General features: G+C 50.5%; 1 protein-coding gene across 7 annotated transcripts in view; it reads left to right on the top strand.

Annotated features, from left to right (window-relative positions):
• Window positions 1–23,565, top strand: part of Rols (zinc-RING finger and ankyrin repeat domain-containing protein rolling pebbles) — a 403,382-nt gene that overhangs the window by 332,258 nt on the left and 47,559 nt on the right. For all 7 annotated transcript variants that reach the window (XM_077705637.1, XM_077705635.1, XM_077705636.1 and 4 more), the window contains 2 exons: window positions 4,975–5,205; window positions 14,023–14,190. In XM_077705637.1, coding sequence (XP_077561763.1) covers window positions 4,975–5,205; window positions 14,023–14,190 — 399 coding nt within the window. The remainder of the gene's footprint in view (window positions 1–4,974; window positions 5,206–14,022; window positions 14,191–23,565) is intronic.

Below are 23,565 nucleotides of genomic sequence, written 5' to 3'. Positions count from 1 at the left end.
TGTGGCTGATGTTGACGGGCGGAATAGACCCTATGCGAAATTGCTTGGTGATCTAGCAACACTGATGTAAACAAGACCGTCCGCCATATTGGTACGGGCGACGATCGCGAAGTCTCGTATTGTTTACTGTGGAAGAGTAGGTGACGGAAACGCGGTATGGCTCAAACTGGACTGCGTTTTCCGGGTCCCGACCACGGATTGTGGACGAAGGTCTCGTCTGCGCTGCCGACTGTGTCTGAGGACTCACACCACTCGTGGTGCCGCGCCGAAGACCCATCCGAGCCCAGCGCAGCAGGGCATGCCGCCTAGCCACCGAGCCGCATTGCTCGCCTTCATCGGTGTGGACAAACACGTGCGACTCGCAGTAAGTAAATCTTTGTTTTTTCCTTGACGCGAGTTAGCCGGTATGAGCATTTGTATAGCACTTTGTTCACCGTTGTTTACCATGTAAATGCGTAGCGGGGACCCTGTTGCAGTAACCCTGAAAGAGGAAAGCGACAATCGCCAGACCGTACCACTAGTGGGTGGATTAGGTATTTTCAAATGCTGTACATGGAATTTACGGGACGATTTTTGGCGCAGATGTTCACGGAAAGGTTGCGGCCGTTTTCCGTGACGGTCGTCAGCCGGCGCGTTTGCCGCAAAGCATTCGTGCTTTGCGGCGAAGTCAACTACAAAAGTGCACATGCGCCTTGAATTTTCTTTTTTGTGTGTGTTTTCATTATTTATTGCGCATGTCCTGCCGCAAAAATCTGTTTGTGCGTCTGGCTTGTCCTTTTTTGGCAGTGGGGTGGTTGTGGTAGTTTCTAAAGCGCATGTTTTGAGTGTGCCCGAACAGATAATACCGTAAAACCTCATTAGCTCGAACTCACTGAACTAAAATTTTTTTTAAAAATTCGATGGGTCATCGCTATAGCCAGAATGTTTACTTGTTTATCTCGAAAGGTTTTGGAAGTGAGTTCCAGATAATCATAATCTTGCTTGCTTAAGTTATGACGAACACGAATATGCGGGTACTGGTATCATTACGGTGAGGTTCTCTTGAAAGTACATTAACAAAGCATGCAGCGATACTTGCACGCTCGAACTTGAAAAACAGTTTTGACATCATTGCTGTTTGAGGTGTAGATTATTGCCCTTGCAACAGTGTTAAGCAAGACACAAAATCTCGTCATTTTGAGTCTGTTCCTTGCGGCCACTGCTTTCTGCTCTGTCCCTTTAGCATAAACTGTAGCGGACTAGTCCTGTTCTTCCCTGAGTGCTATTTACTGTTACTCTCTCTGTTCTTGCAGGTTGGGCCTCATCCATGTGGTTAGCAGCTGCTTTCGCTCCCAGAGAAAAATTGACCGGCCCTATATGTTGTGTGCCTCACCTCTGAGACGGACAGTGGGGAGATTGTGGAGGCAGCGTGCGAGTGCCCGGTGGGTTGCAGTGGAGCATGCAGTCACATCCTGGCAGCTGTGCACCTACTCGTCTTCTTGCAAGCCCAAGGTTTTAAAGAGGCGCCACCGGAGCTTGCGTGCACAACTGCCACAACAGTGGGGACGTCTGAAACAGCAGGGCATCAAGCCAGCGAGTGTCCAAGACATTGACTGGAGAAGCCCGCAAGAAAATGGCCCCTCCCTTCCCTTGCCAATGCGTCTGTTCGGCGCACGTCGAGTGCCGGAGCAATGCGAGCAGCAATAAAGTGCCGTGCAAGCGCTCGGGAGAAAACTTGGTAGCCTTTGGAATGGGTTTTTTGCCTCAGTTTTGCTGGCCTCACCCCCCCCCCACACACACACACACAGTAACAGAGACAAGGACTGGCATGGCACCTGGAGGGTCACCTATGAGCTACCAGCAAGCATTCAAGCCACATTTCGCCGTGGTCATCTCGCGAGCACGCAGCGGCTGGGCAACGTCGTGTTTACTAGACAGCTGCATGCAGGGGTGCGCGAATGCTTCCCTTTGCTCCATTTATATCCACAGTTTGCTATACTGCACGCGCTAGAAATCAGCGAAGTATTTTAATTTACTTGGATTTTTACTGTGGATACAAAAAAAAAAAAGCAAAAGCACTCAAGCTGATGCGCGGCGGACTGATGCAACTCTGGCCGTTTTTTTTTTTTTTGATGAAAACTTGAAAATTGCTTCAGCTACCTACATCAATGGCCACTATCATTACGTCGGAGGCATGCATGCAGTATGTGACCGACTAGAGGAGTGAGAGTGTATTTTGGTCGCGAAATATTCGACAGTAAATACATCGCGGCTGAAATGACAATGGGCAACAAGTTAACTTGACGTAAACAAACCTGTCAGCCCGGCCAATCGGGAACCAAGTGCAGAAACTCGAATTTTCTAACGTCAGATCATCATAAAACAGTGTACGCCACTTCCGCAACGACACGCGGCTAAATTCACCGAAAAGAAACTAACAACATACTCCGATACCGTGCGCGCCCGCCACAGAGGAAATTTTCAACCGCGCCGTGACGGCGTAGTGCGGCAAGAAAAGTTTACAGCCCTAGGTAAGATAAAGGCTCGTGTAGGGGCTAAGCGGTACCATTTAACAATGAAATGAAGCGGGCGTAGAGCCACAAGGACGAGTGAAGAAATAAAGCCTAATTTTGACAACGTGTGGTACTGTTTCCCCGCTCGAGCGCCGCTGTCAGTCATAAATAGGTGACGCACGCTCAGGCTTCATTTATAATACAAAGGCTGAACCACGGAACTCCAACGCAGCTGTATTTTTCATCCGGACAGCGACTACGAAATCCCGCGCTTAGCGAACCAATGACAAATATTCGCTCCCAGCGCATCGCGCTCAGCGTGTCACAAAGGTTGCTCGCGCCGGCATAGTTCGCGTCAGAAAGTTCGTTCAAGAGTGTGGAACTTCACGTGCCTTTTCTCCATCTGGACAGGTATTTTCTCGTTGCGTCCACTGCAGCACGCAGCAATGCTCCGGCATTGTAGTCCATCACCAAGAGCGGTCAATGCCCGCCTTCTATGTTTTGCTACTTGGTTTCGGTTTCAAACGACCGTACCAAAATGGCGGACCTAGTTACCGGAGTCGACGAGAGATGGCGGGGCGCATTTTGCATAGGGTCTATTGGTCGCCGCTTGGCAACCATGGCAGCTGTGTTTACTTTTCGAAGATTTAGAGACAGTGCGCCGGTGCGATGATGTCAGGCTCGGTTACGCTAGCATAGCTAATTTAGTGGCTGTAGGTTATGTTAGAGCCAATAATTAAGCTACGCTTTTAAGTGGCTATAAGTTAAGCTAGCCCACTGTTGTTCTTTCCCAGCAGGAAGCGATGCAGGCGTTTTCCACCTTCCCGCCGGTTGAATCAGCCCAGTACAGGGCAGCGCGGCATCGCTACTCTGTTTGGGGGCTTGAAAACACACTCTCAACATGTCATACAGCTGCCCTGCGCTCCAAAAATCATGACTTACCGAAGAGCGCCCACGCGGCAATATAGAGGCACCAAAATGTCAGCGCCCATGGGTCTGCCCGTTGTAAAGAAATGTCACGTGACGCGGTTCAACCAACGGCCGCGGCCGGCGGCATAGAACAATGACAGAAAAGAGTGCCGATACTCTGAAACCTCATCTAGTGGCTGTAGTCCTGTCTACCGGGGGGATTCAGGCAGCAGCTTCGTTAAAACATCACCGCGCAGAACGTTGCAAGGAAAAACACTTAAGCAGTGGAAACAAAACATAAGCGGCACAGGATAATGTCCGGAGGCTTACGGCACGGCGGGGCAAACGGCGGTCCGCCTGCTGTCGTGCGGGCTCCTTGAAGGCGGCTGGCGGCGCTCCCGACTGGAGACTCCCCCCGCTGAGGCAAGCAAGCACCGCTGCGCTACAGAGAATTAGAATAGGGCTAGTGTGCTCACTGCGGAGCGCTCAGACGAGGCGCGCTGAGGTCGGCGGCGTCGACTTTTAATAGTTTCCGCCCGCTCCACTTGGTGTCGCTGCGGTTCAAACCACGGTAGGGAAGCGGTCTGGGCATTCGTTGACTGTGCTTTCCGGCGTGTTCAGTCTGCTGTTTTAATAGCGTTCGGCGCGATAAATGAGATCCCGTTGACGTATGTTCTTCGCGTCACAGGCCGCTCATATTTCAGCCAGGGTATTCTGTTGAGTAAAGGAAGCGAACTGTGCACTAATATTAACACCGAAAATTGGTGTCAGTACTCCTTTAAGTCTCATAAAAAATTCAGCAACTTCTTCTCTAGCCCATGTTGGCCTTGCGCCATTGAGCACCAACCATCGTCAAAAGGTGCGTGTGTGTGGGTGAATGCGAGAGCCTGCCATGTCTGGCACACATATATGAAACAGATACAGTAAAACCTCGTTAAAAGAGACACTGTTACAAGGGGCACTTGGTTTTAAGAGACATTTGAATAGAAATGGTTTGGTTGGTTTTTGTGCATTGCCATGTTAGCAACATTGCATACAAGAGACCTTGGTTACAAGAGGCACGTTTCCCAGCTAGGTCTTTTGAGTGTCTCTTGTAATAATATTTTACTGTATTATGAGCAAAATCCACTTGAAGACAACTGTCAACTTGTTTGATTAACTCCACGTGTGTCTGTAACCTCCTATGCATTCCTGGGAAAGCTTCGTTGGTTTCATCAAGGCCCACTTTCAAAGAGCAGGGCTTGCTGATTGACTTTGCCTGTATGCCACCGCACTAAGACGACGTCAAAAGCGTCCCTTTCCAATGGGCTCCAAATTTGTGCGACAAAAACGGAAGCCAGTGCCGGGCTTTCAGGGAGATCGAGTAAAGTTGGCCTCGGCTCACTCTAGGCACTTTGTGCATGCCCTGAAACGTCACAAAACAGTGCAAGGGAAATGGTGGAGCCTGACTAGTTTATTTCTCGGCAAACAAGGCATAATTGGCCGTCGAACCAGAGCCAGGAGGGTCCTTGCCGAGCCCCTCGGAGTACGTAGGGGATGAGTGAGCCTGAGAGGGGGCTTTGCGGCTGCGCAGGTGAGCCGGCTGCTGCTGCTGGCACACGCAGACCCCAACGCCCGCTGCCTGCAGAGGGCGCCGCTGCTGGTGCTGGCGGCCGGCGAGGGCTTTGCCGACATGGTCTCCTCCCTGGTGGAGTTTGGGGCCGACGTCGATGCGGCCTCGGACGCGGGCCACACTCCGCTCAGCAGGGCCTGCCAGCGGGGACACCTGGCCATCGCCCAGTACCTGCTCGCCCACGGGGCACGGGTGGGTGCAGCCTGCTGCTGGCCTGCCTGCTGCTCGTGTGGCAGTTCCTGGTTGTAATGTCTGCGCTCCTGTTTCGCATAAGCAGCTTCTCTCGACTGCGACTCACTTCACGGTCGGAAATGATTGGCAGTTTTAGCGTACCGTGCCGGTTTGAACGCACCCGACTGCAGGCTGTGCGGAGGAACCACTACCCCCTTCCAAGCCACGTGGCCCTGCCCACAGCTCTGACCAGCGGCCAAACATTACGAGGACCCGCCACTCACCTCATGCGATTCATGGGAGGCCGCCTTCACTCACTAGCCCTGACTCCCAGAGCCTAATCAGCAGGAGACACTCAACCAAAGATTCCACCTGTGACGCCATGGTCTTGGCCCCCCTTTCCCACATCTCTCCATCAACGAAGTTCATTCAGTCATGTGCCAGCTTGAAGTTAGACTTCGTGCTGTACTTAGAGCTTCTAATGTCATCAACCAGTACTCGCAGGGTGATTTACAATTAGTTTGACATTGTTTGGCATACCATTAATAAGCCTTTGCGGTCCGTTGTTGGGCCCTGCTCAACAACGCAACACGGCCATAGCGGTCTGCTGTCAGGCTTAGCCCGACATGGGTGTTCAAGGCTAAATTTCGGGGTTTTTCTCACTGCGATGCATCCGCATTCTTTGTATACATGATGCGCCATCTCTTGAGGGATCATAAGTGAGCTTTGTTGAAGTTTTCTCCTTTTCGCACTGGGCTGCAGCACAATGTTCAGCACAAGCTTTCTGGATTCCAGAGCGTTCTCACGTGTGCGCTATTCGCTGAGAAGCATGGATTTCTTTTCGTGCTTGTTCTACGGTGGTGCACTTAGTGAAAGCGATATAATGACTTTAGTGAGGAAGAGAACTGCATGCCTCCATCAGTTAGTGACGACAGCGATTTGACAGAAGTGAGTGACGAGGACCACGACGGCGGTGGAGACAGCACCGTGCGGATCATTACTCTGCGAGCTACGCAATTTGTCAAAAGACAATGGAATTTTGGTGAAAGCTTTTTTCTTGGCATCTAGAGGTTGCCATTGTCAATAGTTTTCCAGTAGAATCTCGATGATACGAATCTTGCAGGACCGCAAAAAATATTCGTATAATGCTAAATTCGTATTAACCAACGGACCAAAAAATTGAGCTCTAAAAAAAGTTTGTTTATTTTGTTTCTTACTTTTGCGAGAAGAAATACGTGACGTTTTTCTGCTTTTTAAGCCCCATGTCGCCGAGCAGTTTTTCTGGACTTTCGTCTCCTAACTTACGGTGCCCAAGCTCACTACATATACGCCGCAACAGTCAAGGCGTGAACCGCATGGCGCGTTTTTGCAGGCAATTTGTGCGCATCGGCGTTGTGCATGCGATTTTTCCACGCCCGCGTCAGCGATTCCGCGCCCGCGGCCGCCTGCGCCTAGGTCAGAGAATGACGCGCAACGCGCACGGCAGTGGGCGGAGCCTGGCGACTTGCGCCAATGGGGAGGCGTGCACCTCATGGCGGCAATTTCGAAGCGCTCGTGACAGCTGGCTGGCTCCACCGGAAATGTTTAGGCTTACCACCCCGGCAGATATTTCATGGGCTCTTTCACTAGCAGCGCGGATGAAGTTTTATAGTACCATTTTCGTCCACATTATTAGCTCATTTACCGCACAAGCAACTTCGTGTGGGCTTTGAGCGGCATTTTAAAGAGCGGTTAGAAGCGGTCGCTCGAGTGCCCCGCACCACTTCGCGACCGGAGCCGCCGCCTTGTTATCCCTACCGGCTGCGCCCTGCACAGCGTGCGTGTGGTTTCACAGCAGCGTAAGCGCGCCTGTGGAGTGCACGGCGCATTTTCACAAGCAGAAAACGTTGCCTTCGTTAGCTAGCCCATACTTCGCTTTCACTTGCTCGCTCGGCACTTCAGCCTCGCCAGCTTGTCCGTATCATCCATAGAGTTTCATACAATAATAACTAGAGGGGAAACTGCCGCTAGTAGCAATGCGAACTCGGCGGCGGCGCTTACGCTTCAATGGGAATGATGGGTAGTTCTGGAACCGGATTGCGTAGGATCGAAACGGGCCTACGGCTGCGCAAATTGTTTTTTGACAATAAAACTCTTATTTCCTGGTTCTTCGTTTACAAATTACATGGCAAACAAGAAAGTTAGTGACCAAAAACTGGTTTTGTACGAAATAAAACTGCGCATTTAAATAAAAAGCAGACACGAAGTCGAGGAGGTTTGTGGCGCAGGTTTGCCATTTGCCGCCAACTACAGCAAGACGCGGACTTCTTTAGAAACTATTTGTAAAAGTTTCAGTGCTTGTAGTTTGTAATACTGAGAAATGTTTTGTGCTCATGAGAAAAAGAAACCGATTACCTTTGGAGGAGTTATTCTTGCCTGAATTAGGGACATTTATCAAGCTGCATTCCTATCAGCCGCTGGTACTGCTGGTTGCTGGTTTACGCCGTAGGAACCGGTTCGCACGAAAGGTGTGGCTGTTCCAAGCGATTCGCAACCGTCGTTAGCTTCGATAATACATTGCTTTGCGGAATGGGGCTAGAGTGGCGGTGCACACTGTGTTAGCACAGCCTTCGCAGCGGAGGCGAGAACAATGCAGACCAGTCTCGATATACAGTGCCACTGCTCTCCGCGTGAAGCTGCGCGAGCCTACCCTTGCCTGGCGCTTGCGCGCTTGCATTAGCAGGCTATTTTACGCATGCGCCGGCTGTTTTCGCAGCGTTTGTGCTTGTGTGATTTAACAGCAATCCTATTAGAGCAGGATTTCGTAGCTGTCTTTATTATTGCGGTGAAAACTGCGTGCTGGATGCCCGGGCTTCAACGAAATTTGCAAAGCCAGACACAAGTGTTGACCAGTTAGTCGCAACCAGGGGTGGATTTGTGGGTGTGCCTTAGAGGGGGGAGCCGATTTTTGCACGGGTTATCATGATGTTCCACTAGTCGATAATAGTAATACTGCAGTGTAGACCATTTATAACATAACCGCATAAAGTGCGGGACCGGATATAACGCGGGTTTTTATGACCACCGGTTTGCCTCCCATATAACTCGGTGGATATGCATACTGCTTAAAATGGTTTTGGCCGAAGCACAATACTCTTTATTGTGCGGTTATCTGGCGGGTCTACTGATCGACCACTGCAGCTGGCGCATCGTTTTAGGGTAGCAAAAGAAAAAAGAAGGGATGAAATCGGCCATCCGACGCAGCACGCACCCCTTGCTCTCCTCTAACTTCGACACACAATAAAAAAATAGGTACCCTTTAGTTTGCGCGTACGTGATAACTACCACTGTCCTTGCTTGACGCACCTTGGACGACAGCGACCCCCCTCCACGCCTGCACGGGGCAAGTTGTTTTTATTAAGCCTGAACCGCATGGCCTGTTTTCGCACACGGTTCTTGCACGTCGGCGTTGAGCGTGAGTTTTGTTTTCGCGCTCGTGTCGACGATTTCGCGCTCACAGCAGCTTCTTCGCATGGCAGTAGGAGGAGCCTGATGACTTCACCAGTGGGGAGACGCGCATCTAATGGCGGGAGATTCAAAACGCTCCGAGCAGCCGGCTGGCAGCGTCAGAGATGTTTAGGCATACCCCAGCAGTATTTCTTGATGGGCGCTTTCACAAGCAACGTGGATGGCAGTTTATATTCCACTTTTCGCCCATATTATCAGCTCTTTTTTTGCATGAACATCTTCGCTTGCACCTCATGCGGCATTTCAGCGAGCGGTTACAAGTGGTTGCGGGAGCTGCGTGCACCACTTCACAGCCAGTGGTGACGCCATGTTGTTGCCTGTTACTGCGCGGCACATACCACGCCGGTTGTATTCGCGCCAGCGTCGCCGCGCATGCGGCGTGCACTACATGATTTTGCGAGAAGAAATCGGTCCACGCGGTTCATGCTTTAGAACGTTGTGCAGATAAGCCACCGCTCTTTCCTTTTCCGAACAAACGAACCGTGTGAAGCCGTATTTCTACCACCAGTATGGTGCGCCGATAGGCAGCCGCCTTCGGCATCGCGTGAAGGCAAGGTGTTGTAAAAAAAAAATCCCTGAAGGAAGGAGAAAATGTGACGCAAAGTGGACGTGGACGAAGGAGAGAAGATGCAACAGATACAGGCGCCAGCTTCAAACTGTTTATTGAAATGACTTATGTATAAATGACTTGTATAAATGGCATGAATAAATGAACTATACATGACTTATCTGAACAGAAACAACAACAAAAAATAAAAAAAACTCCCACCTCCCCTCGCGGGAACCCCTGTGTAGATGCGACGCATAGGCGGAGTGGCGAAGAGACCGCGTTTTATAGCGCGCATAACGTTGAGGGGACTGCGTAAGCCGGTCCCAGTCGATGACGACGTTGGCGTACTTGTAAAGCGGCGTGGACTCTAGGTGTTTGAGCCAAGCGTGGATGTTGCTTCGCCGGAGAACGGCACACCGGTTATATGCGCAGCGCACCCGAAGGAGAGAAACCGCGGAAGAGAGAGTACTGCACATGCGCCGGCCCCAGCGCGTCTGCCGCTGCTATGACGCAACGTGCCGCGGCTATGACGCAACACAATCCACTTTAATCCAATCCAATCCAATCCAATCCAATCCAATGCCCCTCGCGAGAGAGTGTTCGCTATCGGAGAGGAGAGGGGGTGAGCGGCGGAGAGCGCAGCTGGTGCGGCGAGGAGAATGGGGGAGGGGTGGACAACGCCGCCGCCGACGACAACGACGACGACGCCGGAGGGACACGGCGAGTGAATCAGATGCTCTGCTTCTAACAACCAAGGTATAATCATGCTAACAAGTGTAGAAGGTGGTGACAATGGCTAGAATGAACAAGCACAACACTGCTGATGGTGTGGCAACCTATCTTCTCCAACCTCAAGAGAACAAGGCGGTCCTAACGCACGTGCGCGCAGCCAGGCGCAGACCAAACCGCAAAGAGGGGACAACAACTGCACATGCCAAACTACACGCTGTGTTTTAAGGATGACCTTTTTTTTTTCACTCGACGCTAGTGACGGCGTACTGACGCAACCTCAAGAGAACAATGCGGTCCTAACGCGCGTGCGTGCAGTCCAGACGCAGACCAAACCGCAAAGAGGGAACAACAACTGCTCATGCCAAACTACAGGCTGTGTTTTAAGGATGACCTTTCTTTTTCACTCGACGCTAGTGACGGCGTACTGACGCAACCTCAAGAGAACAATGCGGTCCTAACGCACGTGCGCGCAGTCCAGACGCAGACCAAACCGCAAAGAGGGAATAACAACTGCACATGCCAAACTACAGGCTGTGTTTTAAGGATGACCTTTCTTTTTCACTCGACGCTAGTGACGGCGTACTGACGCAACCTCAAGAGAACAATGCGGTCCTAATGCACGTGCGCGCAGTCCAGACGCAGACCAAACTGCAAAGAGGGAACAACAACTGCACATGCCAAACTACAGGCTGTGTTTTAAGGATGACCTTTCTTTTTCACTCGACGCTAGTGACGACGTACTAACGCAACCTCAAGAGAACAATGCGGTCCTAACGCGCGTGCGCGGAGTCCAGACGCAGACCAAACCGCAAAGAGGGAACAACAACTGCACATGCCAAAGTCCAGACGCAGACCAAACTGCAAAGAGGGAACAACAACTGCACATGCCAAACTACAGGCTGTGTTTTAAAGGAGCCATGAAGAGGAAATGCAAGTTGGTTTTATTGGAAAGATTTCGTGTTTTATAGTGCCCCCCGCGCTTGTCCGGATACAAATGGTGCTTTATTCACTGAGAAATTAAACAATTTAGGTTAAAATTTTGATTTTCCCGCTCAATCGTGCGTTTTCGTGGTCCCAAGTGACATCACAGGAACCGACCGCTCTGCAGCCTAGAGTACCTTCATTCACGCATCCGCCGTACAGGGTAGAGACACGTAACGCTGGCGCCGCCATGTTCGGTTGCTCGCTCGCCGCCGAAGCAAGTCATTGTGTCAAAACCGCGCTAATATTATCGCCGCAACGCGGTTTACTGAAGAAGTTTGAATCATATTGTCTGTTTCGTGTTGCTAGGTCTCGTGGGAAACGAAAAGAATAACGCGTTGAGCCCGTTGGCCCAATTGCGGCGGCACGGGACCGTTCAAAGGTTGTCTCCACCCTGTACAGCGGTGTTGGTTTGTTCCCGCGTTTTTTTACGTTCCGTAACCTAGATGGCGCCACCATACCGTGGCAAGCGTTTGGTTTGTTTTTGCCCGCATTTAAACCTGGCTTGTTTTTGTTCTGGGAGAAAATATTCGTTCCGTGAAACAGTGCTCGCTCGACAAATGGGGTCACGTAAGACACCGTTGCTTGCGTCAATCGGCCAGTGTCGTCTGAGACAACCCCAAGCCCCGTAGTGCTGTGCAGCTAAACCAAAGCATGCTGTGCGCAGTACGAACAGCAGAACGCATCAGTACTTCTATGTTTACATGTGCTTTCGTAACTTCTACTGTTTGTCCCATCATTCTTATTGCTTTGTAAAGAATGTGCCCTAAATTTTAGCGCAAATCGCTCGTTCGTCTAGTTTGTAAGCTCTACCTAATTTGCGTCTGCTTCTGCCAGCCTCCGCCAATCGCAGAGCTTAGCTCATGTGACATCACAGGTTCTGTTGCGGGAAATGAGCTGGTGGGTCGCATGACCATTCCCGTTTTTCCTAATTATGTAGCTTATTTGAGCGAAGTTTACGTTAAAAGTGGTGTCAGTATGATTCTAACGAGACAATCTTTTGAATGAACCAAACTTGTGTTTTCTCTTCATGGCTCCTTTAAGGATGACCTTTCTTTTTCACTCGACGCTAGTGACGGCGTACTGACGCAACCTCAAGAGAACAATGCGGTCCTAACGCGCGTGCACGCAGTCCAGACGCAGACCAAACCGCAAAGAGGGAACAACAACTGCTCATGCCAAACTACAGGCTGTGTTTTAAGGATGACCTTTCTTTTTCACTCGACACTGGTGACGGCGTACTGACGCAACCTCAAGAGAACAATGCGGTCCTAACGCGCGTGCGCGCAGTCCAGACGCAGACCAAACCGCAAAGAGGAACAACTGTACATGCCAAACTACAGGCTGTGTTTTAAGGATGACCTTTCTTTTTCACTCGGCACTAGTGACGGCGTGCTGATGCACGTGTCGCCTGCTCTTTTAATAAAAACCGCCTCAATTACCTCCCTTGCAAGTCACCTGCGCGCCTGCAAGTCACCGGCAAATGATGCCAACATTGGCATCGTTTGAACGGGTGTGAGAATTGAGTGTTTTTTTTCTCCTCTTTATTTTTTGCTCTTGCTGTACCTTGTACATTTTAGGACAGACGCCTGTATTCATATAGTATAACCTAACTTTGCTCTCTTCATCTCGCCTCATTTCTGGCATAAATGTTTGTCTCCTTTCTGGCCCGGCCACGAGTAGCAACATATGCCTAGCTACGCAATCAACCTGCACCAGCCACAGTTCTTAGGGCCCATTCGATTCAGCCTGCACCTCTTGAACCAGTTCACAGCGTGCAAAGCAGGTTCTGCCGCCCTGAGCAATCGATGGAACCAGACCTGCACCTTTTTCGTCTGCTTATGCGCCTCCTTGGCAGCAGTGGTGTTAACTTAGCGAGAAAGTCGCTAAATTAAGTGTCTTTTCAGTCGTGCTAGCGACAGTGTTATCTCTTTGGAGTCTTAGTGACCTTTTTGGGGACTTTTAAAAGTTGAAGTAGAGTGTGCTAGACAAGAACACGCGTGGAATATTGGGAAGCAAGGGAATGCTCGGAGCAAGCTTCGGAAAGTGAGGACAAAACAGGATCAAGCCGCTTGTGGCACTGCGACCTTTAGCGTGCAGTGCGGCCGCAGGTGGCTGTGAGTGGTTGTTTCGAGTGCTCCAGGCCATTTCTTCTGTTCCAGACACAAAAGTTGAGAATCTCTGCCCGAGTTTAGAGGCTTTAAATAGCTGCTGTGTATACGGTAGGTTATTGCCGAAAGCAAATTAACGAAGTAAGGGCACTTTGGTGAAATTGCATATCTTCATGAAGCGTACAAAGCATGGCGTGCATGCGTAAAGTTGACGTACACCACGTGTTTCTCTGCTTCGTGAAGAGTGAGAGGAAATAATTTCCGGCAGATTGCTGGGCTGGGCTCTCACTTACAAGCTAACGGAGAGGCCGCGTAACCGCATTTCGGGGCAGCTGCGGCAGCTTCCTAGGCCTGATGGATCGCCCAGAGTTGCTTGTCCAGGCCAGATCTGAGCAGCGCAATTTGATTCTAGACGATATTTTCGTATTCCGACCGTTCACTTCATTCGCCACCACAGAAAGTGGTTTAACATAGTGTTTAAAAAATAATCTCTTCACGTGTCTTATGCAGTAAAAAACTAACAAACTCCAAAAAGTAATAATCATCATCATCATCGATTAGCGACTTCGACCAGAAAAAAGTTAACAGAACTGCTCAGCAGGGAGTGCAGGCAAAGCCATGAACTTGTCATCCTGCACCCGTCGGCCCTACCGGTGCATCGAACGGCATGGATCCGGTGTCCGAGCTGCACCACTGAAATGAACAGCCAAGTGCTGCACCGCCTGAACTGGTTCGCGTGGTGCAGGTGGAACGAATGGGCTCATATACATTCCCACAACTCTTGGGGATTGGACAGTGACACCGACAGCCATTTTAGCAATTCCCACTGGCTGTGGCATATCCATGTGAAGGATGTTCAGTGGGACGCCACTGGTTTCTCGTGCACCAGCATTGAGCGTCTCTCTCGAGGGCGTTCCTCTCCAGCAGCTGTCTCTTCCCCCCCCCCCCTGTGGGCAGGTGGACCGAGTGGACAGCCAGGGCCTCTGCGCGCTGGCGCACGCAGCCGGCCGGGGCCACCGGGACGTGGTGGCCCACCTGGTGCAGTGCAGCTGGCCCGACGACCACGGCCTCGCCAGGGCCGCCCAGCAAGCGCTCGTCGAAGCGGCCAAGGCAGGCCACACCGAGGTAGGCCTCGGGAAAGACCAGGGTTTGGCCTGGTCTGTTGCGATGCGTGGGGCGTTGGTGTCGCATGGGCAGTCCTTCTGGACTGCTAGGCCTCGCGGTGAGCCTGTGACGCAGGCATTTAGATGCTGTGGTTGCTGTGCAATGCCTGCAGCCTAAACTGGTGTGGCAGCTAGTCTGCTTTGAGAAAGGGGCAAAGTGTCCGTCGCAGAAGCTACCGCGAAGGAAGGGCCTAGACGGAGCAACGGCGCGTCTATAAGAACCCCCTGTACGGATGACAATGACGATGATCTCGGGCCGCGTGCCCCGTCCACTTCTTCATAGTCTTGCTTTCTTGTGGTGTCCTTGGTGACGTGGTTGGGGTTAAATACACCATGTGCGAGTCATTTTCCTTGGCCGTGTTGCATTCTCTTGCTGTGCACAAGCAATCACTGGGCAGAGTGTCCCAGTCAGGAGGAACTCATGTCAGCCAATTTCCAGAATCACTTTGCAGGGAGCCTAATTCCTTTATCTGTGTTTCAGGATGATTTGATTAGGTGTGGACTTGCAGTGCCTGGCTTGGTTCAGATGAAATGGAAGCGATGTTCTTAATTGACTTGAGGAGGCCGAGGGAACTGGAATGCACTCGTTAGATTAAAAGAGTGCTGGTGCCCATCAGCAGGCACATGGAGCCACCAGCGCCGGAGCGCTGCACTCCTGCTGAATGCAGCAGCGTGCAACATCTGCTTCCATAGGCACTGACAGAGGCAACTGCTCACCACTGCTTCTGCATGCCTCGCCTGGCAGTTGCGAAACGATAGAGCTCCCCTGCGTCACTTCGAAAAGCCGGACAGAAGAGGAGGAGATGGAAATGTGCTTCTCCTTGCCACCTGCTCTTTTCTTCTTCTCAAACCAGCGCACACTAAAGTGGGGCCGTGGGTGTCGGCAAGATTTTGTCTTGAGGGGGCCAAACCTATTGCACTGGCCTGGGGAGGAGGGCTGAAATACCAGTAAAATTCCACAGCTCCCGACAGATATAACGAAAAGAGAGCTCGCTTGTGGTATTCGGTTTTTGAGCGGAAGGAATTTTAATTAATAAGTTTCAAGTTGTTTTTTAACGCTCGTACATCACAGCAAAAAACGACTGCAGCATGCGTTCTATAATGGAAACATTTTCGGTCGAATGCACAGGGTTTTGAAACAGTCGTCTCACACCAATGTAAAATTAAATGATGTGTTGAGGCAAGATTGCGAGGAATTGTTTTTCGTGTGTGTGTGCAAAACCCTCTTACAATCACTCATACTAAATATAAGCACCATGCATCCATAGGCACGCGCATCACAAGGTGGTTATCTCTGGGAACGCCTCTCCTTTTCAGTTGTTCTTAACCATGCAGCTGAAGCATTCCGAGTCCAGCCAAAGATGGTTGTTGGGTACTGTCAAACGAAGCCAGGCTTTCATATGCCGAACCACGGTGGACCGCTCGATCAGGACAACATGTTGCAGGGTGTATGATGGCCGTTTGCAGAGTGTGCTGATATCGGGATGTAATTGACTGACTGGGGTTCAACGCGCCGAATCTGCGCATGGGCTATGAGGCATGCCGTAGTGGAGGGCTCTGGATCCATTTTGGCCAGCTGGGGATCCTGCACCGAAATCTCGGAACACACGGGCGTTTCCGCTTCTCGCCTCCATCCCAAGAGCAGCCGCACAGTCGGGATCGAACCTGCGTCCGTGGGCTTAGCAGCACAACACCCTAGAGCAGGGGTGAGACAGCTGCGCATATTGCGCACTTTTGATACAAATCTGCTTTCCTGCGCCAGGCTGCTCCAAAAGCTTGGAAATTGCCGAAATTGCGCCAAACTGCTCCAAAACAGTCTGAGAGCCAAGGATTTTAACGCTGCCGCCAGTTTCAGTGGGGAAAAATGCTTACTGACAGTATAATTTTCCAGCACCCCTGTTTGTAAAGGTTTAATTGATTGGTCATACTATAAAACACCTGCATAAAATTGTCCCCAAGATAGTTTTTAGATAGTTTTTTCGAAGGTCATCATCATGTCGGGTTGCACATGTTATATTCTGTAAGTTTTTTTAAGTTTTCTCATGAAAAACAATTGCAAAGTCCTGTAGAAAAAATACGTATGTGTACTCAGGCGACAAACTACTGGTGAAAATTGATGAAAGGACGGCAATTTTGGAGCGCCGTATATCTCCATAACGACATTACTGGGCGCCGCCATCTTGGTGCGGTGAATATTGGAAAACATGGCCGTCGGGCGAAGCAGCTGCTCGTGGTTCAGGCAGAGTGCTCTTCGCCGATTTCTACTGTGGTTTTGGTCATGGGGGTGGCTGGTTTTACATTTAGTCGTTTGATCTGTTGAGGGAAGTTGCGTGACTCGAAGAACGGGAGTTCATCCAAAACAACGTGAATTCGCCGTGTTTCGGCCTCGAGTGAGAGGCGCGGTGCGTGCTTGAAGTGAAATTTCGGACTCATTGCGGTGTTATAATAAAACGCTGAGCTATTGCTGCCTTTGACAGCGAGGTTGCGAGTTGCGGAAATGGGACGATCGACACTGCAGAAGTGGCGGCGCAGGCTGCATCGCCGCAAAATGTTCAAGCAGTGGCCGATAGCGGGAAGGGCTATTATTTCACGCTAGTAATAATGGTTTATCTATCTGAAGTGAAATTTAGTGCCAAGAGGGAGGTGGCTAAACATACCAACGTTATTCAAATTACGATCGTAGTGAATGCGCACCTTGGGGATTGAAATGGGAGGGCTGGTGGGGTGCGAAGATTGTCACGAGCTCGCTTTGCGCAACTTTTGCCATGCCTCTACAATTGTGTGTAAAGCCGAGTCTGGTATTCCAAAAATAATAATTTCAGCGTTCCCATGATAATAAAAATGCCTTACGATTGCTTAGTTTTTCGATTCGATGTTTTCAACGGCACTCCATTCCATCTATGCATAGAGCCGAAGAATTTATTAATGGCTTGTAAAAAGGTAGTGCAGTTCATGCCTTGTGATACTCTAGTAGAAAAAACTTTATTGAAAGGCTGTTTCAGTGTTATGTACGTTCAAAACCCATTAAACAGTGCGCCCCCCCCCCCCCTCCCGAGTTGCCAAAAATTTGATTTTTAGGCTCTAAGGTGACGTAATAAATGTCTGCTCCAAATCAAGGTTCTTCTGCTCCAAAATAGAGATTTCGCTGCTCCAAAAACTGCTCCCAAATCTGATTCAGCTGTCTCACCCCTGCTAGAGGGAGAGAGAGAAGGGACTTGATGGGGCCCCGATTGCGAGGGGTGGCCTCCCTTGCTACTGGGACGAGGGCCTGTTGATCTTCAGCGGTAGAGCTGTGCAGTGTGGCTGCCCACCGCACGTCGTTGTGTATGCTGTTACGATCGGTGTATTGGTATTGCGACGACTGTCTGCAATATTATCGGGTTCAGTCACCCAACCCTCCCGTCGTCTGGTTTTCGTCGGCTCCTCATCGACGGGGAGCGACAAGGCTTTGTACGCAAGGACACTGGGGCGACTAATTCTGCTACTGGACACAAGCCGCTTTCCGCGGCTTCACGGTAACCCAAGCGCCCTCCGGCAAGGCAGGTCACAGTGAGCGAGAATGGTGCAGGGAGGGATGAACAAAGGCGTGCTGCGTTGCTCTTCTGGCGGCAATCTTCAGCTGCAAGCCGAGCATCGTGGGGCCGCTTTGTTGTGGGTCCGAGACGCCGCTGTTCAAGGAAGGTTGCACCACCGAAGCCAACCGACTGACCTGTGCGAGTGGAAAAGTGCCTCCTCTTTGGGAGTGCCACGTATTGGTGCGTCCTGACGTCAGCCGAGAAAAAGGGTGAAAGGGGGCGGACCCAACCTGGTTATTTAATCTCGTGCGTGCAGGAGCACAGGAGTCTGTTCACTCAGTCAAATGCCATGTAAATATCTGTACATAAAGTTTCTTCCTTTGCCCTACTCGGCCCCAATGTTTGACCCAACTCCGAATAAACGAACGTCATCACCGGTCACGTTACCAGATCCCCCCGCAGGGGCACCTTGTGAGTTCAAGGTGGCGGTAGTGGCGACACCGCGGACCTCGAGCCCATGTGGGTTGGACCCACCCACGCCCCAGCTGTGCGTGGCTTAGCCGTGTCCAAGGAAAAGGGAATCCTGGTTGCTGAGTTGACGCTGAGGCTGTTTTTGGACCTTTATGGCCCCTCAGCTGAAACAACACGCAACTTCGGCCCCTGCTTCTTGCAGACGGCACCCCAGGACTGACCCGCCCTGGGGAAATCAGCTAGTCGCCTTTTCCTATACCTCCTCTCTCTCCTTTCTCTTTTCGGTCACCTTTCCATCCCTGTCCTGTCACCTATTCCTTTCCTGAGCTTCCTCTTTTCCCCCTCTGGCGGCAAGGGTTAACCCTGTGGTTATAATCAGCCTTGATTAGACGTCATGGGGTTATAGTAGCGCTGTATGGTTAGCGTGACAAAGTCACGTTCCCTTGTTGGGCTCCGTGGTGGGCGACCAGCACCGCTGCCGAACACTTTACTTTTCATGGAAAAGAAAAAAAATCTTGACCCTGATCGCCCTCCTAAATGAGGGCGCACCGAAGTTAATGCCTCGCAAAGTTCGAACAGCAATCGTTCACTGACTGAGACGACCTTCCCGAAATTTCTGGTGATGCAATCTGATGACCCTCAGAAGCCCTTGAGGAAAGTGTCGCCGTTCGCCGTAGCCAGAGAGCTGAGAAATCTACTTGGACCAAGATACAGTGTCAAAAAGCTGCCAACCGGGGATCTCCTTGTGGAGGTCCAAGCAAAATTTCAGTCAGATGCCCTGCTGTCAATGAAAGAACTAGCAACACACAAGGTTCACGTAACTGCCCACCGCACCTTAAATACTAGGTTGGGGGTAGTGTCGGATGAAGACTTGATTGATGTGTCTGAAGATGAGATTCTGGAGGGGTTTAAAGAAGAACAGACAAATGTAATTGCAGTGCGAAGAATAAAGATCCGCAGGAAAGATGAGGAAATTGCCACAAAACATTTGGTTCTAACCTTCAACTCCACCACCTTACCCGACAACGTACACCTAGGCTACCTGAATCTCCGTGTGAGACCGTACGTACCAAACCCCAGGCGCTGCTTCCGCTGCCAGAGGTACGGGCTCACACAGCAGTCATGCCGTGGAAAACCGACCTGTGCACTGTGCGCTAGCACCGAACATGGAAATGACGCCTGTGATGTAGAAGTAGTCAAATGTGTGAATTGCAGCGGTGAACACCCCGCGTACTCCAGGAAATGCCCACGCTTCCGACAGGAGAAAGAGCTGCTAGCGATCAAGGTGAAAGAGAATGTGTCCTTCCAAGAGGCCAAACGACGCCTGGCCTTCACTCAGAAAGGGTCCTTTGCTGAGGTAGCCCGTCAGTGGGCGGGGCTGCCTCAATTTCCGGCACTGGCGCAGTCCACTCAGGGGAACTGCGCAGAGCCACAGCCCCCTAAACGAGTCAAGCCGGCAGCCAAGCTCCCGGCCACCAAAGAAAGTGGTGTGGCTTCTAAGCCACCAAAAGACTGTGCAGGCCTTGCCCCTGCCACACCATCGACCTCCTCTCCTCGGGTGACGGTCGACGCACCTCAGAGGAAGTGGCACTGCTGCAGGTGCTGCTCATGAGCGGCAACGACCTGGGGACCCCCCCGACCCTCGGCAGAAGCCAAAGGGCCGGGCAAAACCACCTGGTCCCCCTAATGGTATTCACGGAACTGAAGGCAGTACGAGAGAGGCGGGGGAGGAGATGGAGGTGTGCCCTAGTGCCTCTGGGAGCATGTCTTCGTCCACACCTACTTGATCCCGAAAGCGAAAACTCTAGCAGACACCTATATGGTACAAATAGTCCAATGGAACTGCCGTGGGTTACTGCACAATATAGATGATATTCATGCAATTATACACCAATATGAACCCAAAATAATAGCCTTGCAGGAGACAAATCTGACGAAAAGACATGACAACATCTTTCGCAACTTTCACCTCCTTGGAAATGACAGAGAAGACTGCACCCGTGCCTCGGGCGGTGTGGCCTTGGCTGTGGCACCAGGCACAATTCTCAAGTCGATACAACTTAACACTACGCTGGAGGCTGTTGCAGCACAAGTCTATATTAACAAGCTTGTCACTGTTGTGTCATTGTACTTGCCACCATCAGATCATGTGTCCTTACAGGAACTGAATGACCACGTTGAACAACTTCCAGCTCCAATAATTATTATGGGAGTTTTCAGTGCTCATCACTACTTGCAGGGAGGTGAAAGAATAGATAGCCGGGGAAAACTCATTGAACAGTGGGTAACTACCAACAGCTTAGTTGTTTTCAATAACGGAGATAAGACGCATTTTTCTGCAGGGAATGAAAGCTTTTCTGCTCTAGACCTTTGTGTTGGGTCACCGGACTTCCAGATGGATTATGAGTGGAGTGCTGTGAATGATCCATATGGAAGTGATCACTTTCCTGCCTTACTGTGCGAAGTGCAGACCCTTCCTTCCTTCAAGGGCTGTGCACCCCAATGGAGGAGGAGGAATAAACGTCCCTATAAAGCAGTTCGCCTTGGGGAAGAGTCCTTATTCCAGGACGCCTTGAGACCATCCGGCTTCTTGAGCCCTCTTCACCAGCCAAAGCTGGTCATCAGGGTCCGAGCTGCACAGTGCTCTCTCCCAGTGCTCAGGGGAGGGGAAGGGCAGGGGGGGTAGGTTGGGGTTCTTCTCGCAGCCCCACACAATGTGGTGAAGCATGCCCAGAGCCTCACAGAAGCGGCATTCCGAGGAGTAGAGGGTAGGGGCCAGAATGTGGGCTCTAGTTTTAGTGGGGAAAGGTGTTGGTTTGGATGCATCGAAGGTGGTGTTCTGGCTCTTTTGTGAGGTTTTTGTGTGGAGGAGGGTACATTGTTCGCTGCAGGTGGTAGTGCTGCGTGATTTCTGTGTATGACAAAAGGGGACAGACACGCCACTGCTCGCCGAACTCCTGACTAGCCCGGTGTATCAAATCTCGGGCATGCTGGTGGGCAGCTTCGTTGGCGGGGCGTCGGCATGGGCGGGAGCCCAAATAATCCTTGCACGGTGTTGTGGAGGATGCTGGAGTAGAATTTGTGTGGCGCAGGGTGAGAGGAAGCCGCTCGAGAATGTTCTGCATGCTTGCTGGCAGTCCGTAATGATGATCTCTGCAGGGGTTTGAGCAATTGCTAGGGCTATGGCCACTTCTTCTGCCTGTAGTGCATGGGTGGTAGGAATTCATGCACTTGTGAGGAAGGCTTGAGCTGTAGTCACAACAGCGGTCATAGCTCTCCTCCCGGGATAGGATGCTGCGTCCGTGTATACTGTGGTGGAGTTTTGGCCGTACCGTTTGAAGATTGCTTTCGCTCTGGCATCTCTGCGATCCTGGTGGTGTGTTGGATGCATGTTCTGGGGCAGTGGGGCCACATCAATAAATTGGCGAATCTCATGCGGAAGCTGAGTCGCATCGGCCTGTGGGTGTTGAATCGGTGAGCGCAGGCATAGCTGGTTCAGAATTGCTCTGCCGGTGGAGGTGGAACTCGGACGTAAGCCACCATTGGTTCATGTGATGAGCCTCGAGGAGTTCATCCAAGGCATTACAAACTCCCAAGTGTAGTAGTTTCTGTGTCGAGGTGCTGACAGGTAGTCCCAACGCCAGCTTGTATACCCTGATGGAAGCTCGAGAGGGCACATTGGGAGAGATTTAGGGAGTTGGTTTGTTTTGATCATTTTGACAGCAGCATGTCCATTGATGAGGCAAATACCTACATTTGCGAGGAACATCTTACAGCTGCAAAAGTTGCGATCCCCCAGACATCTGGACGGATTCCCAAGCAACCAAAGCCGTGGTGGAACAATGCGTGTCGTGAATCTCGGAAAAAGCAGAACAAGGCTTGGGGTGTATTTAAACGATACCCCACCTTAGAGAACTGTCTGAGCTTTAAAGCAGCCTGTGCCGCCGCCCGGAAAATCAGAAAAGTGGCCAAAAGGAATTCAAGGCAAAGCTTTGTTAGTACAATAAATACTGCGACTCCCACAAAAAAAGGTCTGGGACCATTTGCGTAAAATTAAAGGCAACTACAGACGGTTCAGCATACCACTTTTCTCTACAGACAGTGCGTGCAACTTACTGGAAACACAAGCAGATGTTTTAGGTGCCCACTTTGCAGAAGCCTCTAGTGATAAAAATTATACAAAAGAATCCCTGGCACATAAAAATAATGCTGAAAAGTTTAAGATTAAAAACAATAGCAATAACACAGAGGATTATAATAAAGAAATCACTTTGTATGAACTGAAACGAGCATTAGCTCAGTGCAAGGCTACCTCCGTCGGCCCCGACCTTATTCACTATGCCTTTCTGCAGCACTTAAGTGATGGGTGTTTAGAAGTGATTTTGGAGTTCTTTACCAAAATCTGGAAAACAGGTAGGCTGCCTAAAGCATGGAAAAAGGCTATCGTAATACCATTACTGAAATACGGCAAGCCCCCAGAGTGTCCATCAAGCTACCGACCCATAACTTTGACCAGCTGTTTGTGCAAGACCTTTGAGAAGATGTTGAATTTTAGGTTGGTTTTTATTCTTGAAAGTTCTGGTTATCTAGATAGGTTTCAATGCGGGTTTTGTCAGTTTCGGTCTACGACTGACCACCTGGTGAGGCTTGAAACAACGATACGAGATGCCTTTGTTAATAATCAGTTCTGCCTTGCCATATTTTTTGATATGGCAAAGGCTTATGATACAACCTGGCGTTATGGAATTACTCAAGGATTTAGCAGCAATGGGAATCAGAGGGCGAATGTTTTCATGTATTGAAGATTTTCTCCAGGAACGAACCTTCAATGTAAGACTTGGCAATACACTATCCTGTACATTCAGTCAGGAAAATGGGATGGGGTTCCTCAGGGCAGTGTACTGAGTGTGACTCTTTTTGGCATCAAGATAAATTCTTTGGCAAAGGTTATTTCCCCGGCCAGTCATGTACTCCCTTTACGTGGATGACTTGCAGATCGCTTTTCGCTCGTGTAACCTCTCGATCTGTGAAAGGCAGGTCCAAACTACGGTAAACCGGTTACAACGATGGGCGGATGAAAATGGCTTTCGTTTTTCTCCTGAGAAGTGTGCATGTGTGTGCTTTACGCGAAAACGAGGTATGCAACCCAACCCTGATATAAAAATTAAGGATGTACCCGTTCCAGTACACAACGAGCACAAATTCTTAGGTGTCACATTTGACTCAAAATTGACATTTGTAGCTCATGTAAAGAAACTCAAAATAACTTGCACGAAAACATACTGAAAATTTTGTCGCACAAGTCATGGGGTGCAGACCGCACATGTATGCTAAGAATTTATGGCTCGGTG

Source organism: Haemaphysalis longicornis, unplaced genomic scaffold, assembly GCF_048455015.1.
Source record: "Haemaphysalis longicornis isolate Haplotype H1 unplaced genomic scaffold, Haemaphysalis longicornis Haplotype H1 scaffold_4, whole genome shotgun sequence".
Classification (NCBI taxonomy): domain Eukaryota; kingdom Metazoa; phylum Arthropoda; class Arachnida; order Ixodida; family Ixodidae; genus Haemaphysalis; species Haemaphysalis longicornis.
Note: the sequence above shows the minus strand (reverse complement) of the source record. Positions and strands in the feature narration are given on the sequence as shown.